The sequence below is a fragment of the Peromyscus californicus genome, unplaced genomic scaffold (genome assembly GCF_007827085.1).
Source record: "Peromyscus californicus insignis strain IS unplaced genomic scaffold, ASM782708v3 Scaffold_9__1_contigs__length_137607984, whole genome shotgun sequence".
In the NCBI taxonomy this organism is placed as follows: domain Eukaryota; kingdom Metazoa; phylum Chordata; class Mammalia; order Rodentia; family Cricetidae; genus Peromyscus; species Peromyscus californicus.
Window position 1 is genome coordinate 31,797,366 of NW_026294617.1, and position 18,190 is coordinate 31,815,555.

General features: G+C 43.9%; 1 protein-coding gene across 1 annotated transcript in view; it reads left to right on the plus strand.

The window, feature by feature from the left end:
- Foxo1 (forkhead box O1) overlaps nt 1-16,770 on the plus strand; it is a 90,719-nt gene extending 73,949 nt beyond the window's left edge. The window contains exons 2-3 of the mRNA XM_052730560.1: nt 11,654-13,005; nt 13,576-16,770. Coding sequence (XP_052586520.1) covers nt 11,654-12,991 — 1,338 coding nt within the window. The 3' untranslated portion in view covers nt 12,992-13,005; nt 13,576-16,770. The remainder of the gene's footprint in view (nt 1-11,653; nt 13,006-13,575) is intronic.
- Nucleotides 16,771-18,190: the final 1,420 nt, after the last annotated feature.

The following is an 18,190-nucleotide window of genomic DNA, read 5'->3' on the forward strand; positions in this document are numbered from 1 at the left end:
CATGGCACCTGCCATGGAGTATGGTTAATATACCCAGTGACATTCCATAATCTTGTCCTCTTAACTCATGGTTATAATACTCACTTTTTCAAAGAAGACACTTTTCAGGCTATAATGTTGAAGTCAGAGGTCAAACAGAAGAAAACCCGCCCCAGTAGTGAGGCTTGCAGGGACCCCTGCAGGCCCGCAGGTAGATCAGAGGCCCTTTGCATCCTCCTTCAGTTTCCCTAAGCAGCCTAAGGAACTTAGAGCCCTGGGTCATCTGGGCCTGGCCTAGGGCATGCTGTAGGAGGTGGCTTCCTGGTCTGTCTCCGACCCTCAGAATAGTCCTGAGTTAGCACCTTCTTTCTCCTCTGGGGCTGATAGGCTTGACCTGAGAACAGCTTCAGGCTGCATACCCTAGTTGCTCCTTTTATGTTCTAGCTGGGTTCACACAGGTAGAAATGCTGCCCACAGCATGGTTGTTCATCACTGTGGGGCAGAAGCTAGATCTAAAAAAGAAGAAACAAAACTGTGATTGGGAGGCGTGGCTTTCAGGTGGGCTCTGAAGAATGTGAGGGGTCACGGGATGCAGCAGCCTTCAGGATCCTTTGTGGAAACATTTGTTTGCAGATGGTGGTGCAAACGGAACAGCGGCTCTGGGGGGCTGTCTTTGGAAGGAAGTGTGAAGGATGGGGCTGTTGCACCAAAGGCCTGCTGGCCCTAATGTCAGTGGGAAGTCTGGGAACAGTCTGGCTTGGGCATGTGGCAGTGGTGGTTGTACTTGACTTTGGGACAGTCCTATAGTTCTGTTAATATTGGGCCAGCCAGTACATTATTTTAGCATCTAGTTAGAGACAAACTAGGAATTTGAGGTGAAGGAAGTCCCCCAACTTAACAAGCATGAGTCATTGTTGCCAGAATAGACAAGGTTCTCTATCAGCTTGGCCAAACAAACAAACAACAACAAAAAAACCCCATTACATTACAAAGAATGTACAATTAATTCTGCATTCTACTTGTTCTGCTTTTCTTGTAGTGACTATTATAGTATCAGGGTTCTAAAGCAGGAAGGAAAAAAATAACAAATAGGTGTTAGCAGTTGAGCAGTTCTTAGGAAGCAAGCTGTGTATCTAAAGCATTAATTCCTCCACAGACTCTGCCAGGAGGACTCTGGACAGGACATTCTATGAATGAAGGCTTGTTTCAGTCTGTCAGAGCTTTAGTAGTTTACCTCTGAATTTATATCCATCGGGTTTTTAGTAACTTTGCAAATAATTTGGAGCACACACCTCTGACATACACGCGAGCAGCATAAATGAGCTATCACTATAACACTGACAGAGTTTACTTTAGTCTTTGAAACTTTTAAAAACCCTTGAAATTGATCTCAACATCTACTCTGCACTTCTATGTCCAATTAAAGTTCTTTATTGGAAGGAAATAAGTCCTAATGTGCTACTTGGTCTAGATTTTTATTTTGTTTTTTGTTTTTTAATTCTTGTAGCCAAATAGATAAAGGACTTAATTACATGTTAATGCTGTGTGTTTATAGAACCATTTTAGATTTGGAAAAAAAAATGGTATGGCCTGTAAAATAGACAAAGATTTTCATTAGGAAACAGCAGAATCACTTTAGCGGCAAATGAGATTCCTCTTAATACTCTCCTGTGGTGGGGCCCTGTGTGTTTAAAGCACCTATTTGCCAAGAGCAGCAAAGAGGGTTTGTATTGTGAGCAGTCAGTTAAGTGAAGTTTGGCGGGGCTAGAGAGATTGCTCAGCGGTTAGGGGCGCTTGCTGCTCTGACAGATGACCTGGGTTTCATTCCAGCACCCACATGGCATTTCAACACCCATCAGTTCCGGGATCCACCACACTCTTCCAGCCTCTATGGGTACCAGACACAGACATACTACGCAGATATACATGCAGGCAAAACAGTCATATACATAAAAATGTTAGTAGAAGTTTTGGAAAGGAGGACTCCTTAGGTTACCAGCATAGGGGAATTGTGGTTAACTGCCGTGTACTTAGCAATATTTGGCCTCTGTGACTCCCTGACTGAGGTTTAAAGGCTCTGGGGGACACCTGCACCATACAAGGAAGTGGAATTAATCCCAGGAAAGCAAGCTTCCTTTGGAAACACTTGTAGATCCCTTGAAAATAATAACAATGGTAGATTAGGGGAGAGCAGATTTTAGCTATGTCTACCACTAAGACCTTATTAACGAGGGTGACACTTTATACTGTTGGCCTTGTTGGATTTTGTGGCTTTTAAGCCAGAGCCTGTAGAGTGTCCAGTAGTTTGTGCTCCAGTCTCTGGTTGACAGAAGTTAGAGATGGTCAGTGATCAAGATAATGCCCGTGGTTGCACTGGAGGGAAGCTGTGTCTAAAAGAGCTGCTTGTTTCAGCCTCACCTGAACTTTGAGACTCGTCTTTTGGGGGGTATTTCTTTTCTTTTTCTCTCTTAAATCTCTGAGTGTGGTATCTATCATGCTTGTGGCCAGCAAGTTTGGATGCTGGCCCTTGCCTTCGCCTTCTTTGAGACAGGATCTGTGTGTGTGTGTGTGTGTGTGTGTGTGTGTGTGTGTGTGTGTGTGTGTGTGTGTGTTGCTGCACATGGCCAGTGTAGCGGACCCACAAGCCTCTGGGAGATTCTCCTGTCTCTGTTGCCAACTTCCCACAGGAGCTCTGGGTTTGCAGATGTGTCTAGGTGTGTGTCTAGGTGTGTGGGTTCTGGGGACTCAAACTCGGGTCGTCAGGCTGTACATTGAGCTCTTTACCCACTGACTCCTCTCCCCACCCAGTAGTTCAGTGCTGGGAGTGTGCAGAGCATATCCCAGGACTTCATTTTCACATTGTGAACATTACAAGTTTCGTTTTTTCACTAAACTAATCTTGTCTAATAAGAGGCTATCCTGTGGGACACAGTTAAGTTTTATGGTAAAGGTGGAACACCACTTATTAAAAATTACTACCTCCCAAGAACCAAAAACTTGTCAAAATTAATATTATTTAGCACATTTTTTAAAAATTCCATCCTGGAGCACTTTTTTAAATACTAAATAAGATTTTAATATGACTAGATCTGTTGACTAAAGAGCTGGTAAGCCATGAACTTTACATTTCCTGTTACAGAGCTTTGTTCTTCCTGCTTTTTAAGGTTGTAGCCCCTCCACTTTCCATCTTTGTTTCTTAAGGGTATAGACTCACTCCTGCTCACCAAATACGTCTGTCTTACAGTTCTTTATATGTTCTTTAACGCTCGTCCCTTCGTGTTCATTGAGTGAAATGGTCAGGGTTTGTACAGGTGTCATGTCCTTTGCCGTGTCTTGCATAGCTTGGGTCCCAGAACCTTGCCTGGGGCGACAAGGGAATGAAGAAAGGGGACACACACACACACACACACACACACACACACACACAGGCAGTGAAGCTGGGATCGGATGGGGTTTGCTGATTCTGCTACTACCAGGCACCCTGGGCGCTTGAGCCTATTGATAGGTACAGCACAGGGGAAGAGGAGGTTAGCTAGTCTGGGTAGGTCTCTGTGGAAGAGCAGTCTCGGGCTGTACGACTTCCCCAACTCCCCAGGAGCAGGCCGTCGCAGTTGCTCATCTCTGCTCACACTGATCAATGTTAGTTCGTAAACACTCATGTGCAGACTTCCAAGAAAAGCTTTGCTATTTCTCGTCTGCCTAGCCCATATGGGTAATGGCTGTGCCCATGCCGAAATAGACATTTGCTCAGGGTTTCACTAACGCAGGGCTTCCTCTGCTCCCTACAATTCCCTGCCCCCTTTCCTATTTCTTAAGTTAGTCAAGGGTGGGTTCACCTCGATGCTCCACACTAGGCGATAAAGATGGTAAGGAGGAAGGATCGTAACAGCTACTATGTGCCAGTAAAAACAAAAGGAATGGTTTGCAGGTTAAAGGGATTAAAGCCCCAAAGCTCATCAAGGATTGTTTTTGTAATATTAACAAGAGAAATAATCTGATTATAAGCCTTTTGTATTTTTTAGGAAGTGTCGATATAATTGGATCATATCTTTGTTATCATTATTGAATCTAGTCAGCCAGGAGATGGACCCAAATCAGTTTACAGATATATCTGTTTTTATATGAAGTCACTTTTGTCACATATGTATTGGTAATCCATGTGATGTATTAAATGATACCTAAATTGCAGGGCTATAGCCCACCCTGAATAATTGAATGGAGCCCATTGGAACTCGAGGTGATTAGAGCAGTACCCCTCAAAGCAAAGGGAGTCATTAATATATATGTGTGGAAGAATGTGACCAAGGTGCTGGGTTAAAAAGCTGTGCTCTGAGGCTGTAAGGCCAATAAGCCTTTTCCATGACTGGACTTATCTCTATGGATATGATTCCAGACATCTCAGAAATAGAACTGCTAAGTTGTCTCCCAGTCCCAGGTCTCTTCATACTGAAATCGGCTCTTCACCGCCCCAGTGACAGGTCCACACCTTCGGGGAAGATAAAAGCATACCTTTTCTCCCACGTTAGCATGGGTTGGCTCAAGCCGTTTTCTGTCACATCTTTCCTTTAGACCTTAGGTTTCCCTCCCCTGTTTCTGGTGAGCAGTGCTGTTCTTCAGCAGTGAGGCCATCTTCTGTACAATTTAAATTTTGTAGTGTAAATGAGGCCTTGTCTAGAGAATTGGTAGGGATAGAGAATTCTTCTAGAGAAAGGCTTTGCCGTTCCTCTTGAGCATGGCCCATATGGATGTGGCCAATTTCCAGTGGGCCAGTTGGTTTTGGAGTCCTCAGCAGGCCATCCCCATTTCAGAATACACATTCACCCAGGACTTCTCCTGCAGGATTTACTCCACTCCACTCTGTACAGACCTTTGCAGTACAGACAGTTTTAAGAAGCCACAAGTTGCTGTCTACAGTTGTGGTACCCCTAGAGTAATCTTAATGATCAGTATTTGAGAAAAAGCTTAATTTTCATAGTTGCTATCCCAGATATGATCTTTCATTTGTCAACTAGCATGTCTTCCTTTTCCTGGAACAATCTTGTTGACAGTGATCTGATATAGGCTGCCAAAGACACCAAAAACTATGCTAACCACTCCCAGAATTAAATCTACAATCTTTGTAAGGGAGAGAAAAACACAGGATTGCAGTTCAGCTGTGAGGACATGGAAACAAGCCTGAGGAAGCCTGTTAAACAGGAAGTTTGTGATGAATGACTTAATCAAGTTGGAACCATTCATGAGGGCTTCAAAATTCCTGTTTATATATTCCTTTACTTCCTATAACAAAGTAGCCAGCTTATTTCCCTCACTCTGTGTAGAGTGATATTCCGAGCCCTTCTATGCACACTAACCCACTCGGCGATAGGTAGTCCTCTGATAGCCATGGCTATGGACAGATGTTAAGAGCCAATATTCACTAAGACCACTGACTGACTCTGGGTTGCCCAGTCCAGACTAATTCCAGGGCCAGCACCTTTGGTTCTACCTCATCAAGCGTCTCTAAAATGTAGGAGGCTTCCCATGATACCAATGAGTCCCCTCACCTACATGACAGCAGAATCTCCCACATCCTTTGCTCAGTGAAAGACTACTTGAAAGTAGTTTTCCTTACTCTGGAATGGTTTGAGTAAGCTAAAGCAGTGTAGAGTAAAATGTGATTCCACAGCAGTCTGGTTATGTTGGATGGCCTGAAAGAGGGCCATTGTCTGAGAGTGTAGACCAAATGACTTGCTTTTAACTTATGGTAGCACTTTTAGAACCATGAGTCTGACAGCTTTGGGATCACCAGAGAAGTGCCAAGACTTCAGACAGATAATTGTGTATGGGGTGTTCAAATTGAGCCAAATTATGTGCACACCGTTGACAATTCATATCTCTAGACATGCACACATATACACAAACTGTTGGGTAAATGTCACACGATTTCTTTCTCATTTACAATCACACTGGACTATTTTAAGTAGTTTCATTAGTAGCTCAAATGGGAGCTCTGTTGAATAGTAATTTTTGCTACTTTTAAGTCTTGAGTTTGTTTTCACTTGATAGTGTGGAAGAGATGGTGTAAGAGAGGAAGCAGGAGGAGGGGATCAAGACTTGCTGTCTATCTGTAACAGTTGTGAACAATAAGAAAGTTTGGAAATTAAGTACAATGTTTGGAAAAATCTAGTTTGTCTAGCATTTTTAGAAAGAATTTACAGAATTTCTACAAGTGGGAGCTTTTTGGTCGTATGTCCTCATCTCAGAACATGAGGTCCTTTGTGTTGGTTCCGTGCCCCATGCAGTCAGGTGGCAGTTCTCAGCAGCTGAGGGTCCCCATAGCCTCTTTACATAGGCTTTCCCTAGGACAGTGCACGCCTGAAACTCACACTACAGCTGCTATGGGTTTCTCATAAAGGAGAGCCTATGGGAAGCAAGTCGTGGTGTATACGTTTGTCAACCATTAAGGCAGAATGTGGGTTTCATAAAGTAGTAAATGGAATTATTTCTCCTCCTTCATGGTATATTCACATAGCTTCAGTGCCTTGGTTTGACTCTTGATACAAGTGAAGACAGGTACTTTTCGTCAACCTGCAGCAGTGTCGAAGGTAGTCACAAAGCCTTGCTTTGAGTTCTGTCTAATGGGGGAGGGTGTCTGCCTCGGGTTCCCTGTTTCTAAAGTAGAGCTGGTAAAAATCTGTCTAGGTGTAGTCCTCCCTATAGGGTTGTTCCAAAAGTGGAATGAGATGAGCCACAGCAGTAAACTATAAAGGAGGAGCTATGCATAAGTCCAAAGGCCAGGATTTCACGAGCAAGATGCATTCAGCGTAAATTGCTGCCTGATGGTTACTCCTGGTTGAAAAGAAAGACCATGGGTGTGCTTATAATAGAAAAGTAGAAATAGGAAATGTAAAAAGACCCTGACTAGCAGGTAGTAGCCTTCACACAGGCTGAGAAACAAGTTCAAGTGTGGCTCAGGTCAGACCCCAGGGTCCTGGGAGCCAGGGGTCTAGATGAAGAGAAGCAGCACCAGATCCACCAGTAGTGACGGGGGCTGAAACTAGTAAGCAGAGGGCAGGACAATTTTTCAACACAGACCTTGGGGGTAAGAGGCACAGAGTCTATGTTGGACTGACTCATGGCCAGTTCTCACCTCTGATTTTTGTTGGAGATTCAGCATTCCTAGAAATCTACTATAATGGATGAGTGGTTTCAGTGTTTTGTTTTGTTTTGTTTTTTTTTTTTTTGTTTGTTTTTTCGAGACAGGGTTTCTCTGTGTAGCTTTGCGCCTCTCCTGGAACTCACTTGGTAGCCCAGGCTGGCCTCGAACTCACAGAGATCCGCCTGGCTCTGCCTCCCGAGTGCTGGGATTAAAGGCGTGCGCCACCACCGCCCGGCTGTTTTGTTTTTTTTAAGTCACACACCCTTTTTGATAGGACATCAGGTTATTTGTGCAGTTCATATATATTGTGTGCATTCTGTAGCGCACTGTCAGACATGGATTTTTAAATGAGATTTGAGACTTCAGAGTAAATACAACTTTTAAATAACTTACTTCTGCACTTCAATGACTGCCTGATGGTTGCCTTAGACTGGGAGGATAAAAGCATCTTGGTTGGTGAGGACAAGGTACAGAATGACCCTGTCCTGTGTCTCCGGGTTTTCCCCCTTCCACGAAGTGCCTAGCTTTCTCCACCCTAGGACAGTACAGTGGATCTCAGTCACATCAGTCTCAGTGGAGATGCCTGACTACGGCCATTGAAGCAGCTCTGCTCTGGCCAGTAAGTATGTAGAAACTGACAGTATTTGAATTCAGTCCTGAGATGATGCATGTGCTGAAAAGCCATCATAACCTTCCTCAACACCAGTTGCTGTTTCCAGTAAATAATATATAAATGCCTTGTATTAGTGGGAACAGTGGAAGGCCATATTGTCTGTGTGTGTGTGTGTGTGTGTGTGTGTGTGTGTGTGTGTGTGTGCGCGCGCGCGCGCGTGTGTGTGCGTGTGTAATATGAACAAGGGCAAAACATATTATTCTAAAGATGCTGTTATCCTAGTAGGTGTCAACCTCATTTGTTTTGGTGGAGGCAAGCATCTTCACATGTACTACCTTGTTCAATACGTTGACGCCAAGCTGAGGGGAAGTTGACTGCTCCTAGACATTCTGTGGAGGCCATCTACTGAGCTGTCAAGTGACTACCTACTTGTTCCCTTCTTTTCACAAACCCTGGAGCAAAAGCTGTGTCTTCATTCTTCTCCATCCGTTTGTGCCTCTAGCATCCTGTACCATGAGCTGTCACAATTTAGGACATGAGTGGACACCTAAGAATATACAGGGAAGATTTGTTTATGGGGTGTCTGTCAACAAAGGTTTATTGAATTCATCTTCTGTGTAGAACATTGATGAGAGACTTTTGAGATTGGAAACTTAGTTTAATCTTCTTGTGGTTAGGGAACTTGGAATCTGGTCTATGGAGGGTGTAGACCAGCATTGCGAAGAGCACGACAGGTTGAACATGAGTCCACCAGGCTTCTGTACCTTCCGTGCAGGGCTTGCTGTGTCAGGTTTCCTTGGCGTGTCCTCTGCTGCTTGCAGCGTTCAGCCACGCAGGTAGCATGAGGAATGTGGCTGAGACTTGCCTGGCAGACTGCAGGCCAGGATGGCTAGCTAGTCCAGAGGAGATGGCCGGCCGTAGCCATCCAGTGGTGTTGTAGAGAAACAGGGTTTGGGTAAGTGTGCAGTCTTGTCCTCACCGTCTCCGCCCTCACATACTGCTGCTTGGGAGAGAACGTTGAGAGCATACTGTCTCAGAGCTCTAACGGTTGCAGGCGGAATTGGACACAGCACCTCCCCAAACCCTGCCCCCTTTTTAATGTCCCATTGGCTGCATGAAAAACAGGAATTTATGTAACAAGCCCTGCATAGCAAACTTTCCTGTTGGGGGCGGGGGGCAGTAATTGTTGGCAAAGTTAGTATATAGCTCTATTGCTCAGAGTGACCTGAAATGTCCTCAGAAAAATATGTAGTGTGATATTTTGATAAGTAAAGGATTGCTATGGCAAAAACAAAAACAAAATAAGTCCAAGCAGTCAGTAGATACTAACCCTGAAGTTAGTTAACTGTTTTTAAACGTTTTTGAAGATTCCATTACTATTATGTCTTCTTCAGTCCTGTTGAAAGTGCCCCTCCCCCGTGTGTCCTTGCCATGGTCTGGCAGACTCTTCCTGGGCATTATAGAGCTGTACCCCCTCCCCCTGTTAGCTGCAGGCAGTCAGGAAGCTGATCTCTGGGAAGATCTCCCCCAGACTCCCCTTTGTTATTAACTAAATGTGACAGGACAGGAGTCAAGCTTCCTCTCTTCCAGAAGTTTCATCAGAGCTTATCTGTGTGTCTATTGTGTTCAGAGAACGAAATTGTCATGATGGAATATTGTGCAAATGCCCAGACTTCCAACATGTAGAAGGCACTGCGGAATGCAGGTTTACAGAGCTGACTGCTTGCCAGCCCCCCCCCCCCCCCCCCAGCAGACTGCTGCTTTTCAGGAGAGTTGGAAATTGTGCTCCCTGGTGTTGGTGGACATGACAGCCAATGTGATGGGGTGGGGAGAGGATGACAGGGAGGTAGAGACAGCAAGGTTTGAAAATCAGGGGGTGAGATACACCATTGAAAGAAGATTAACTCTTTTAGAGACGTTTGGAGTTCAAGACCTGTCCCCTCATAATAGGCCCTGAGTTGTGATAGATCATAAGTAGGAGTATAGAACAAAGTCTTGCGGGGGGGGGGGGGGGGGGGGGGGCTGACTAACACTGCCACATACCTGCCTGGCATCCAACCAGAAAGCTCCTGTTGGGCCATGTCTGACCCGCCCTTGCCATGCACCCTGGCCAAAGAACCTGACACATAGCTGTTGTGTTGCAATCCTTGGGTGAATGTAGTGCAGAATGCATTTTGAAATGTGGCTTTCTGAGCTCTCTTGGCCCTCTCTCTGACTTTTGTCTTTAGAAAGTGAGATTACCACTACACTCCTTTTGTTTCCCATCTCTTGTTGAGAAAAGACATGAGTGTGTCAGGGTCATGTGGAAGTCTGACCCTGTATTGTTCTGCTCTGGTACAATGGTTGGCACATGAGTGCCTTTATTCCCTGTCAACAGCATGAGGATGTGGGCATTGTGGCTGCCTCCTCGGGTGACCACAAATCTAGCTAGAGTCTTGTTGTGGTCCAAGAGGGGCCACAGAGTATTTGGGCAGCTAAGCCTGACACTCAGTTAGCAGAGAAGGCCAGAAAATTGAGGAGTCATGTGCGTAGCTCTGCTCTGAGGATTGTGAGATACCCAGAATACATTCCTGGATTTGAGATTAGGTCTCTCAGGGTCTAATCGGGCTGCCAAATGAATAGGTAGCAACCGTGCTGGGGCAGAAAGCTTAAGACAAGGTACTTCTGGGGCTAAGTGTTTTCTCTTCCCCACATAGGCTCTCCCAAACTCCACAGTCACACTGGGTTGTCCTTGTCATCTTCATCAGAAGGACTGACCCGTTCTCCCCTGCATTTGCAGTTTGCACATGCTTGCCACGTATGTGTTTTACTGTCCTGTCTACATCCCCACTGAATAGGAGGAGCATCGCTCAGGTGCCTTCTTACCCTGCTTCCTTTCACATTGTCTCTCTGGACAGAGTGCGCCCTCTTTCATAGGGTTAGAGAAGCTCTTGAATTTAAATGTTTCATTTTATGGCAAGTTAACTTTGTCAAGAGAATAACTTTTCATAGTTATGCCTGATGCAATGACTCTCAAGGTATAAAGGTATGAATTTAGGTCTTAATAATTTGGTGTTTTGTTTTATTTTTTCTTTTTTCGAATGGGTCTTGCTAGGTAGCTCATACTGGCCTCAGACTCACAATCCTGCCTTTTCCTCTCAAGTGCTGAGATTAGAAGTGGATGCTGAATGTCTGTTTGGGATTTTGGTTCCTGAGTAGAGCAAGATCCTACTTTATCTCCTTATTCTGTGATTCTTTGGGCCCAGTAATACAGAATGTCTCACTTTGTGATGTTTATTTTACCTGAAAAAAAAAAAATGGGAAAGGGCTTTGTTTTGGAGGCAAGTTGAAAACTGTATAAAAGAAAATTCAGCCGGGCGGTGGTGGCGCACGCTTTTAATCCCAGCACTCGGGAGGCAGAGGCAGGCGGATCTCTGTGAGTTCGAGGCCAGCATGGACTACCAAGTGAGTTCCAGGAAAGGCGCAAAGCTACACAGAGAAACCCTGTCTTGAAAAACAAACAAACAAAAAAAACAAAACAAGAAAATTCAGTTGTGCTTACTTATTAGAGACATAAGTGCTTTTTTTTTTTTTTTTTAAAGAAAAATGCTATTTTTCCTACCTCAATTTGAGAACTTTTATACTGAGTGTATTGCTACTGTTCAGAGCCAGTGGTAAAGGTACCTGTTGCACAAGCCTAGCCTGGTGCCTTGAGTTGGATGCTCAGAACCCATGTAAAGGTGGACGGTGAGAAGAGACTGCCGAGTCATCTTCTGACCTCCATGTACGTGCTCTGGCATAAATACTGTGGTACATTTGCCCTCCTCACAGATCAAGAACTGTTAGGCTGTTCAGATTGAAAACTGTATCTATATGATCCTGTTGAACAGTAAGTTTTCCAGGTGGCAAGTACTGTATTTCTAACATACTGTTTTGCTTTACAGAATTCAATTCGCCATAACCTGTCCCTTCACAGTAAGTTTATTCGAGTACAGAATGAAGGAACTGGAAAAAGTTCTTGGTGGATGCTCAACCCAGAGGGAGGCAAGAGTGGAAAATCCCCTCGGAGAAGAGCTGCATCCATGGACAACAACAGTAAATTTGCTAAGAGCCGGGGACGAGCTGCCAAGAAGAAAGCATCCCTCCAGTCCGGGCAGGAGGGTCCCGGGGACAGCCCTGGGTCTCAGTTTTCTAAATGGCCTGCAAGTCCTGGGTCCCACAGCAACGACGACTTTGATAACTGGAGTACATTTCGTCCTCGAACCAGCTCAAATGCTAGTACGATCAGTGGGAGACTTTCTCCCATCATGACAGAACAGGATGACCTGGGAGATGGGGATGTGCATTCTCTGGTATATCCGCCTTCTGCTGCAAAGATGACTTCCACTCTGCCCAGTCTGTCTGAAATCAGCAATCCTGAAAACATGGAAAACCTTTTGGATAATCTCAATCTTCTCTCATCCCCAACATCTTTAACTGTGTCAACCCAGTCTTCACCTGGCAGCATGATGCAGCAGACACCTTGCTATTCGTTTGCACCGCCCAACACCAGTCTGAACTCACCCAGCCCAAACTACTCAAAGTACACATATGGCCAGTCCAGCATGAGCCCCTTGCCTCAGATGCCTATGCAGACACTTCAGGACAGCAAATCCAGTTATGGAGGACTGAACCAGTATAACTGTGCCCCAGGACTCTTGAAAGAGTTGCTGACTTCTGACTCTCCTCCCCACAATGACATCATGTCACCAGTTGATCCTGGAGTGGCCCAACCCAACATTCGGGTCTTGGGCCAGAGTGTAATGATGGGCCCTAATTCAGTCATGCCAGCCTATGGAAGCCAGGCGTCTCATAACAAAATGATGAACCCCAGTTCCCACACCCACCCTGGACATTCACAGCAAACGTCTTCAGTCAATGGACGCACCCTGCCCCATGGGGTGAATGCCATGCCTCACACGTCTGCCATGAACCGCATGACCCCTGTGAAGACGTCTTTACAAGTGCCTCTGCCCCATGCCATGCAGATGAGTGCCCTGGGCGGCTACTCGTCTGTGAGCAGCTGCAATGGCTATGGGAGGGTGGGTGTCCTCCACCAGGAGAAGCTCCCAAGTGACTTGGATGGAGTGCTTATTGAGCACTTGGACTGTGACATGGAGTCTATCATTCGGAATGACCTCATGGATGGAGATACCTTGGATTTTAACTTTGATAATGTGTTACCCAACCAAAGCTTTTCACACAGTGTCAAGACTACGACACACAGCTGGGTGTCAGGCTAAGAGTTAGTGTGCAGGTAAGTCCATTCACTCTGGTATCAAAAGGCCTTTGAAAAGGAGACACAGTGGTACCATGTGTCTTCCCTGGTTAGACCTTTTTAAAAAGAATTAAAGACAGAGTCTTACGTAACCCGGCATCTCCCCCACACCTGGGTTATGTGGTGCCGGGATCTAACCAGGGCAGCACTCCTGCACAGCTACACCCCGGGATCACATTAGGCTTTTTTCCAATATCTCCTAATTGTGTGTTGCAGAATTGTACTATTCACTGCTGCCGTCGCCAGCTTATCAGTTTTCTTTTTGAGGCTAAGCTAGAGTGCAGATTCCTTTAACAGCTTATAAGATTGTGTTTTCACTGTTGGATGGCTACATCCTTTCTACCAGCTCTGCAATAAATGAACACATTTGTTACAAATCAGATGCCAAAGGTCCCCACTTTGAGGAGAATAAGGAATTTTCCATTTAATGATTGTGGAGCTGTTTGAGAAGGCTGTAACTGCCCTACCCCCAAGTGTGCCTGTCACTCTGGTTGGTTAAATACAATTGAATTGAATCTGACTGTATTTCATGTGTGTGTTTCCCCCCAGGCTGCATTTAAAGCACTGCGGAGTGTCTGGCAGCAGGAGCTGAGAGAAGCAGTCCAAAGATGCCCTTCACCCTCCTTTCAGTTTTCTTGATTAAAAAAAAAAAATCCTCTTTTCCTCCTTTCATCAGACTTGGCAGCAGAAAGCCTTTCCTGTGCAGGATGTTTGCCCAGCGTTTGCAGGTTATGTGCTCCTGTAGATAAGGACCGTGCCATTGGGAATCATTACAATGAAGTGCCAAACTCACTACACCGTGTACTTGCAGAAAAGACTTTCAGATCCTGGCGTGCTTTCAAGTTTGTATATATGCAGTAGACACAGAATTGTATTTGTGTGTGTGTGTGTGTGTGTGTGTGTGTGTGTGTGTGTGTGTGTGTTTTAATATCTACTTGGTCCAAGGAAAGTTTATACTCTTTTGTAATACTGTGATGGTCTCATGTCTTGATAAACTTTGCTTTGTACTACCTGTGTGTTCTGCTAAAGTGATGAATCACGAACTAAGATCTCCATTCTGCTCCTCTGCTGAATGACGTTGAACGACGTTGAACCTGTTCATCTTGCCACAGGATTCGTATGAGAACCAAGTAGCCTGTGATCAATCTGCTGAGTAAATGGACTTGTCAGACTTTGGGGCAGAACAAGATTAAGTGCCAGCTTTGTACAGGTCTTTTCTATTATTTTTGTTGTTGTTTATTTTGTTATTTGCAAATTTGTACAAACACCTTAAAATGGTTCTAATTTCCAGATAAATGACTTTTGATGTTACTGTTAGGACTTGATCATTTTGGAGTAGATATTGAACTGTAATGTTTTCTTAAAACTAGAGTCTACTTTGTTACATTGTCTGCTTGTAAATTTGTGGAATCAGAGGTATTTGGGGGCAGCATTCGTAATTTTCATTTTGTATTTCTAACTGGATTAGTACTAATTTTATACGTGCTTAACTGGTTTGTATACTTTGGGACGCTACCTGATGATGTTTCTGACTAATCTTAAATCATTGTAATTAAATTAGTACTTGCATACGCAATGTTTCTGGCCCCGTTTGGGCAAGAAAGTGATGTATATTTACAGACACTTTGTGTTTTGTATGTAGAAAAATTTAATATGTTTTTATGTGTGTATTTTAAAGAAATTTCACTTGCTTTTATTACCCTGTGAATTGTGTGCAGCATAGCATCAAGTCTTGAGATGGATGCCCTGTGTCAACGTTCTTACAGCTCCTCTGGGAAGGTCCTTCCAAACAGATGCCCTGTGTCACGTTGTCACAGTTCCTGAGTGGAGGCCACAGTAGACTGATGCCCTGTTCCTGCGGGGAGGCCTCCTGTCTGTAGGTCAGGAAAGGAGAACTTCATTTAGAATGATGTTCTTTTTGTCTAACTGGGGTTTCCTCATACTCTGAGCTCTTCATTTTTGTCCAGGTTGGAGGTGGTTTATGGCTGTGTCCTGAGGAACCATGTGATTTCTCAGGCTCCATCCCTGTTCTCTTTGGCTCTAAACAGTGTACATCTTAAGGAGGAAGTTTGAAAACAGGACTTCAGTGATTCATGGAGTGCTTTGCATTCTTAACTATAGATAGTGGCTACCACATGGCATAGAACTAGTTAACAATTGAGACAGTAAACTTGAAAACCAACCAGCCATAAGTGTACATTTATTTTGAAATATTTAGCTTAAGAATTTGAGAGGTTTTTTTGGCCTTGAGCAGCCTAACTTGTATCTCAGACATTCAATTTTAATACATTCTAGTTACCTGTAACTGACAGACCAGGATAATTGGTTTTGCCTCCATCCTATCCATCAACATTTCCAAGTCCTGTTGAATGCCCGAAGCTACCACAATTTGAGGAATATGTGTACAGTAGCATCCCTCTTTGCCTTCTTGAAAAGGCCTGGTTTTTGTGTACACAGCCCAAATCAGATTTACTGTTTTTAGTATGTTACTTATCTCTCCTTTTTGCTTAGTGTTTTCTTTGTGCACATTAACAAGAATTTCACAGGTGACCAGCTTTGTCATAAGCTTCTTGCTGTGATATTTTGTTTGTTTTGTTTTTGCTACTGCTCCTCCGATCATCCTCTTTGAGCACTCCAAAACAGGGCTCATTTTAGAAACCTGAGTTCCTCCAAGCAGAGCCTTACTGGTGTCAAAGAATTTGGGTCTCACTTTGCTGTTTCATGCACCATTTCTTCACTGTTGAAGAAAGAAAGAGCCTCTGCATTTAATCATTCAACACAGAGGCAACTACAGCCGTAATCAGTGGTAGACTTGCAGGATGGCGCTGAGTGACTTGGAGGAGTTTCTTCCTCCTGAAGCTGTATAAATCTCAAACCCCAGTTTCCTTAGTGTTACGATCATAACGTGAATCATGGGTAGTTGTCGGGTACAATGAAGTCCAGGAAAGGCTTCTTGTCTCTTTTAAAAATAAATATCATGTGGCCTCTGGGAGTCCTTTTCTGTAAGAATGTTCACTTTCTAGAGTACCTGGTATATTATTGTACATGATTGCTTTGTGAAATGATTTCACCTATGCAGCCTTGGTTGATTTATTTCCTTTGGTTTGTACTGTTATTCAAAGCATATTGTATTATAGAGCTATTTGGATATTTTAAATATAAAGATGTATTGTTTCCATAATGTAGATGTATGGAATATATTTAGGTGATAGATGTATGACATGGAAAGTTCTGTTTCAACAAACTGACTGAGTCTGAGTTAATTAGCAAATACTATCCCATTGACCAGTAAAACCTGGAATATAACAATAAGGGATAAAGACACTTAAAGACGAAATAGTTCCCCAAAAATGTACAATTTGAACTTGTTCAGCTGCTGAATATATAGCTCCTTTCCCCCTAAAAACCTTGAAGTTCTTGGTTACAGCTCTTAAAAGTTAACTAATTTTAAGTGAAAATTGTCTCTGTGGTTTCAGCTGGGGAGTGATCATTCAGTGTAGTGTGCATTGTGGTTTATGCAAACAACACAGCCTGGCACTGTGGCCAGTGATAGCCTTGTAAGTCCCATCAGGATAGAGTCACACCCTCCCACACACTTTACCACCTAGTTGAGTAACAGTGCAGATTCCATGTTCCTGTTCCGAACTATCTGAGAAGTGCCTGATGATGATGATGTACTTACAGATACAAGAACAATCTTACTATAACTGTATAAAGCCATAAATGTACATAAATTACCTTTCAGTGGCTTGGTGTGTTTCTTTCCTTAGTGTTTGAAGGAAGCTCTTGATCAAGAAAGTTTTTATATAGCTACCAAAGCACTTGAGTTAGACCTTGTCAACCCCGGTGTTAATGGTTTATTCAAATCCGACATTTCCTTTGGAGGAAAGAGGAAACCATCCCCAAAGGACCAAAACATGGCCCTCGATGGGAAGAAGTGCAATATAAAATTAACCAACAATCTAGAGCATTGTTTCTCAACCTGTGGGTCATGACCCTTTAGGGATCGAATGACCCTTTCACAGGGGTTGTATATCAGATATTTACATTATGATTCATAACAGTAGCAAAATTAGTTATGAAGTAGCAATGAAAATAATTTATGGTTAAGGTCACTATAATGAACTACATTAAAGAGCTGCAGAAGGTTGGGAACCAGTCACTGCTCTAGAGTCAGGCATGGTAGCATAAGCCTTTAATCCCAGCACTTGGGAGGCAGAGGCATGTGCATCTCTGTGAGTTAGAGACTAGCCTTATCTACATGGAGTGTTCCAGGACAGCCAGGACTGAAAAAACAATCTAGAAATTTCTTAGTCTTGGAATGCCTAGAACCTCATTTTAGGCCAGTCATTATAAGCATATAAAACCTTATTTTAAACAGACTGAAGACAAGTTAGGAGGGATGATCCTCTGAGTGTACATCTTCCCCAAAGAGGAGGATCTCAATGGTTGCAGAGCAGAGGTTTCTATGTTTTTGCTCTTTGAAAAAAATGGTCTGAGAAATGAGTTAAGTTCCAGTTAACATAGTTAAGACTAAAGCAAATGGATGAGTTAAAGTAACAAAGAAATGGGGAATTGTTGAGTTTTATGTTTAGACAGCAAAAGGTCAGCTTGGGGTCCCCCCCCCCCAACAGAACCTTTTCTTTTAAAATGTGGTACCTGAAAGCCCAGTATGTAGAACTGAGAACCAAACAACAACGAACTGTAGCTAACCTGGGGCTCATGCACAGATGAGTTTTGAAAGCTTTTCATCTGGACCAAATGTCGGTCTCCTTGATTGGTCTCGACAAAGGGAACTTGGAAACTTGCCAGCTCCATGTAACATTGAAGATCAGTCCCTAAGTAGACATTTCTTGCTAAGTGGCAGGAGACAGCAGGATTTTCAGCAGCGCTTAGGTCCTGCTGTGGGCTGGAGAGGACCGTGGAGTCTGTCTGTACTTGTGTGCCTAGGGTTGCCTCTTGACCTGGGGACTAGCTAGTCTACAGAACTGTCTTGGTTGCAGTTTCTCCATAGCTGAAATGACCTGTCACTGGTAGAACTAGTTAATCTCATAGTAGTTGGTAAGGTTGGGTTAGATGGGAGGGCTGAACCAAGATCTGTACTGAGTACAAATCTCCGAAGTACGCATCATCACATACACACTAACCCTTATATCATCTGACA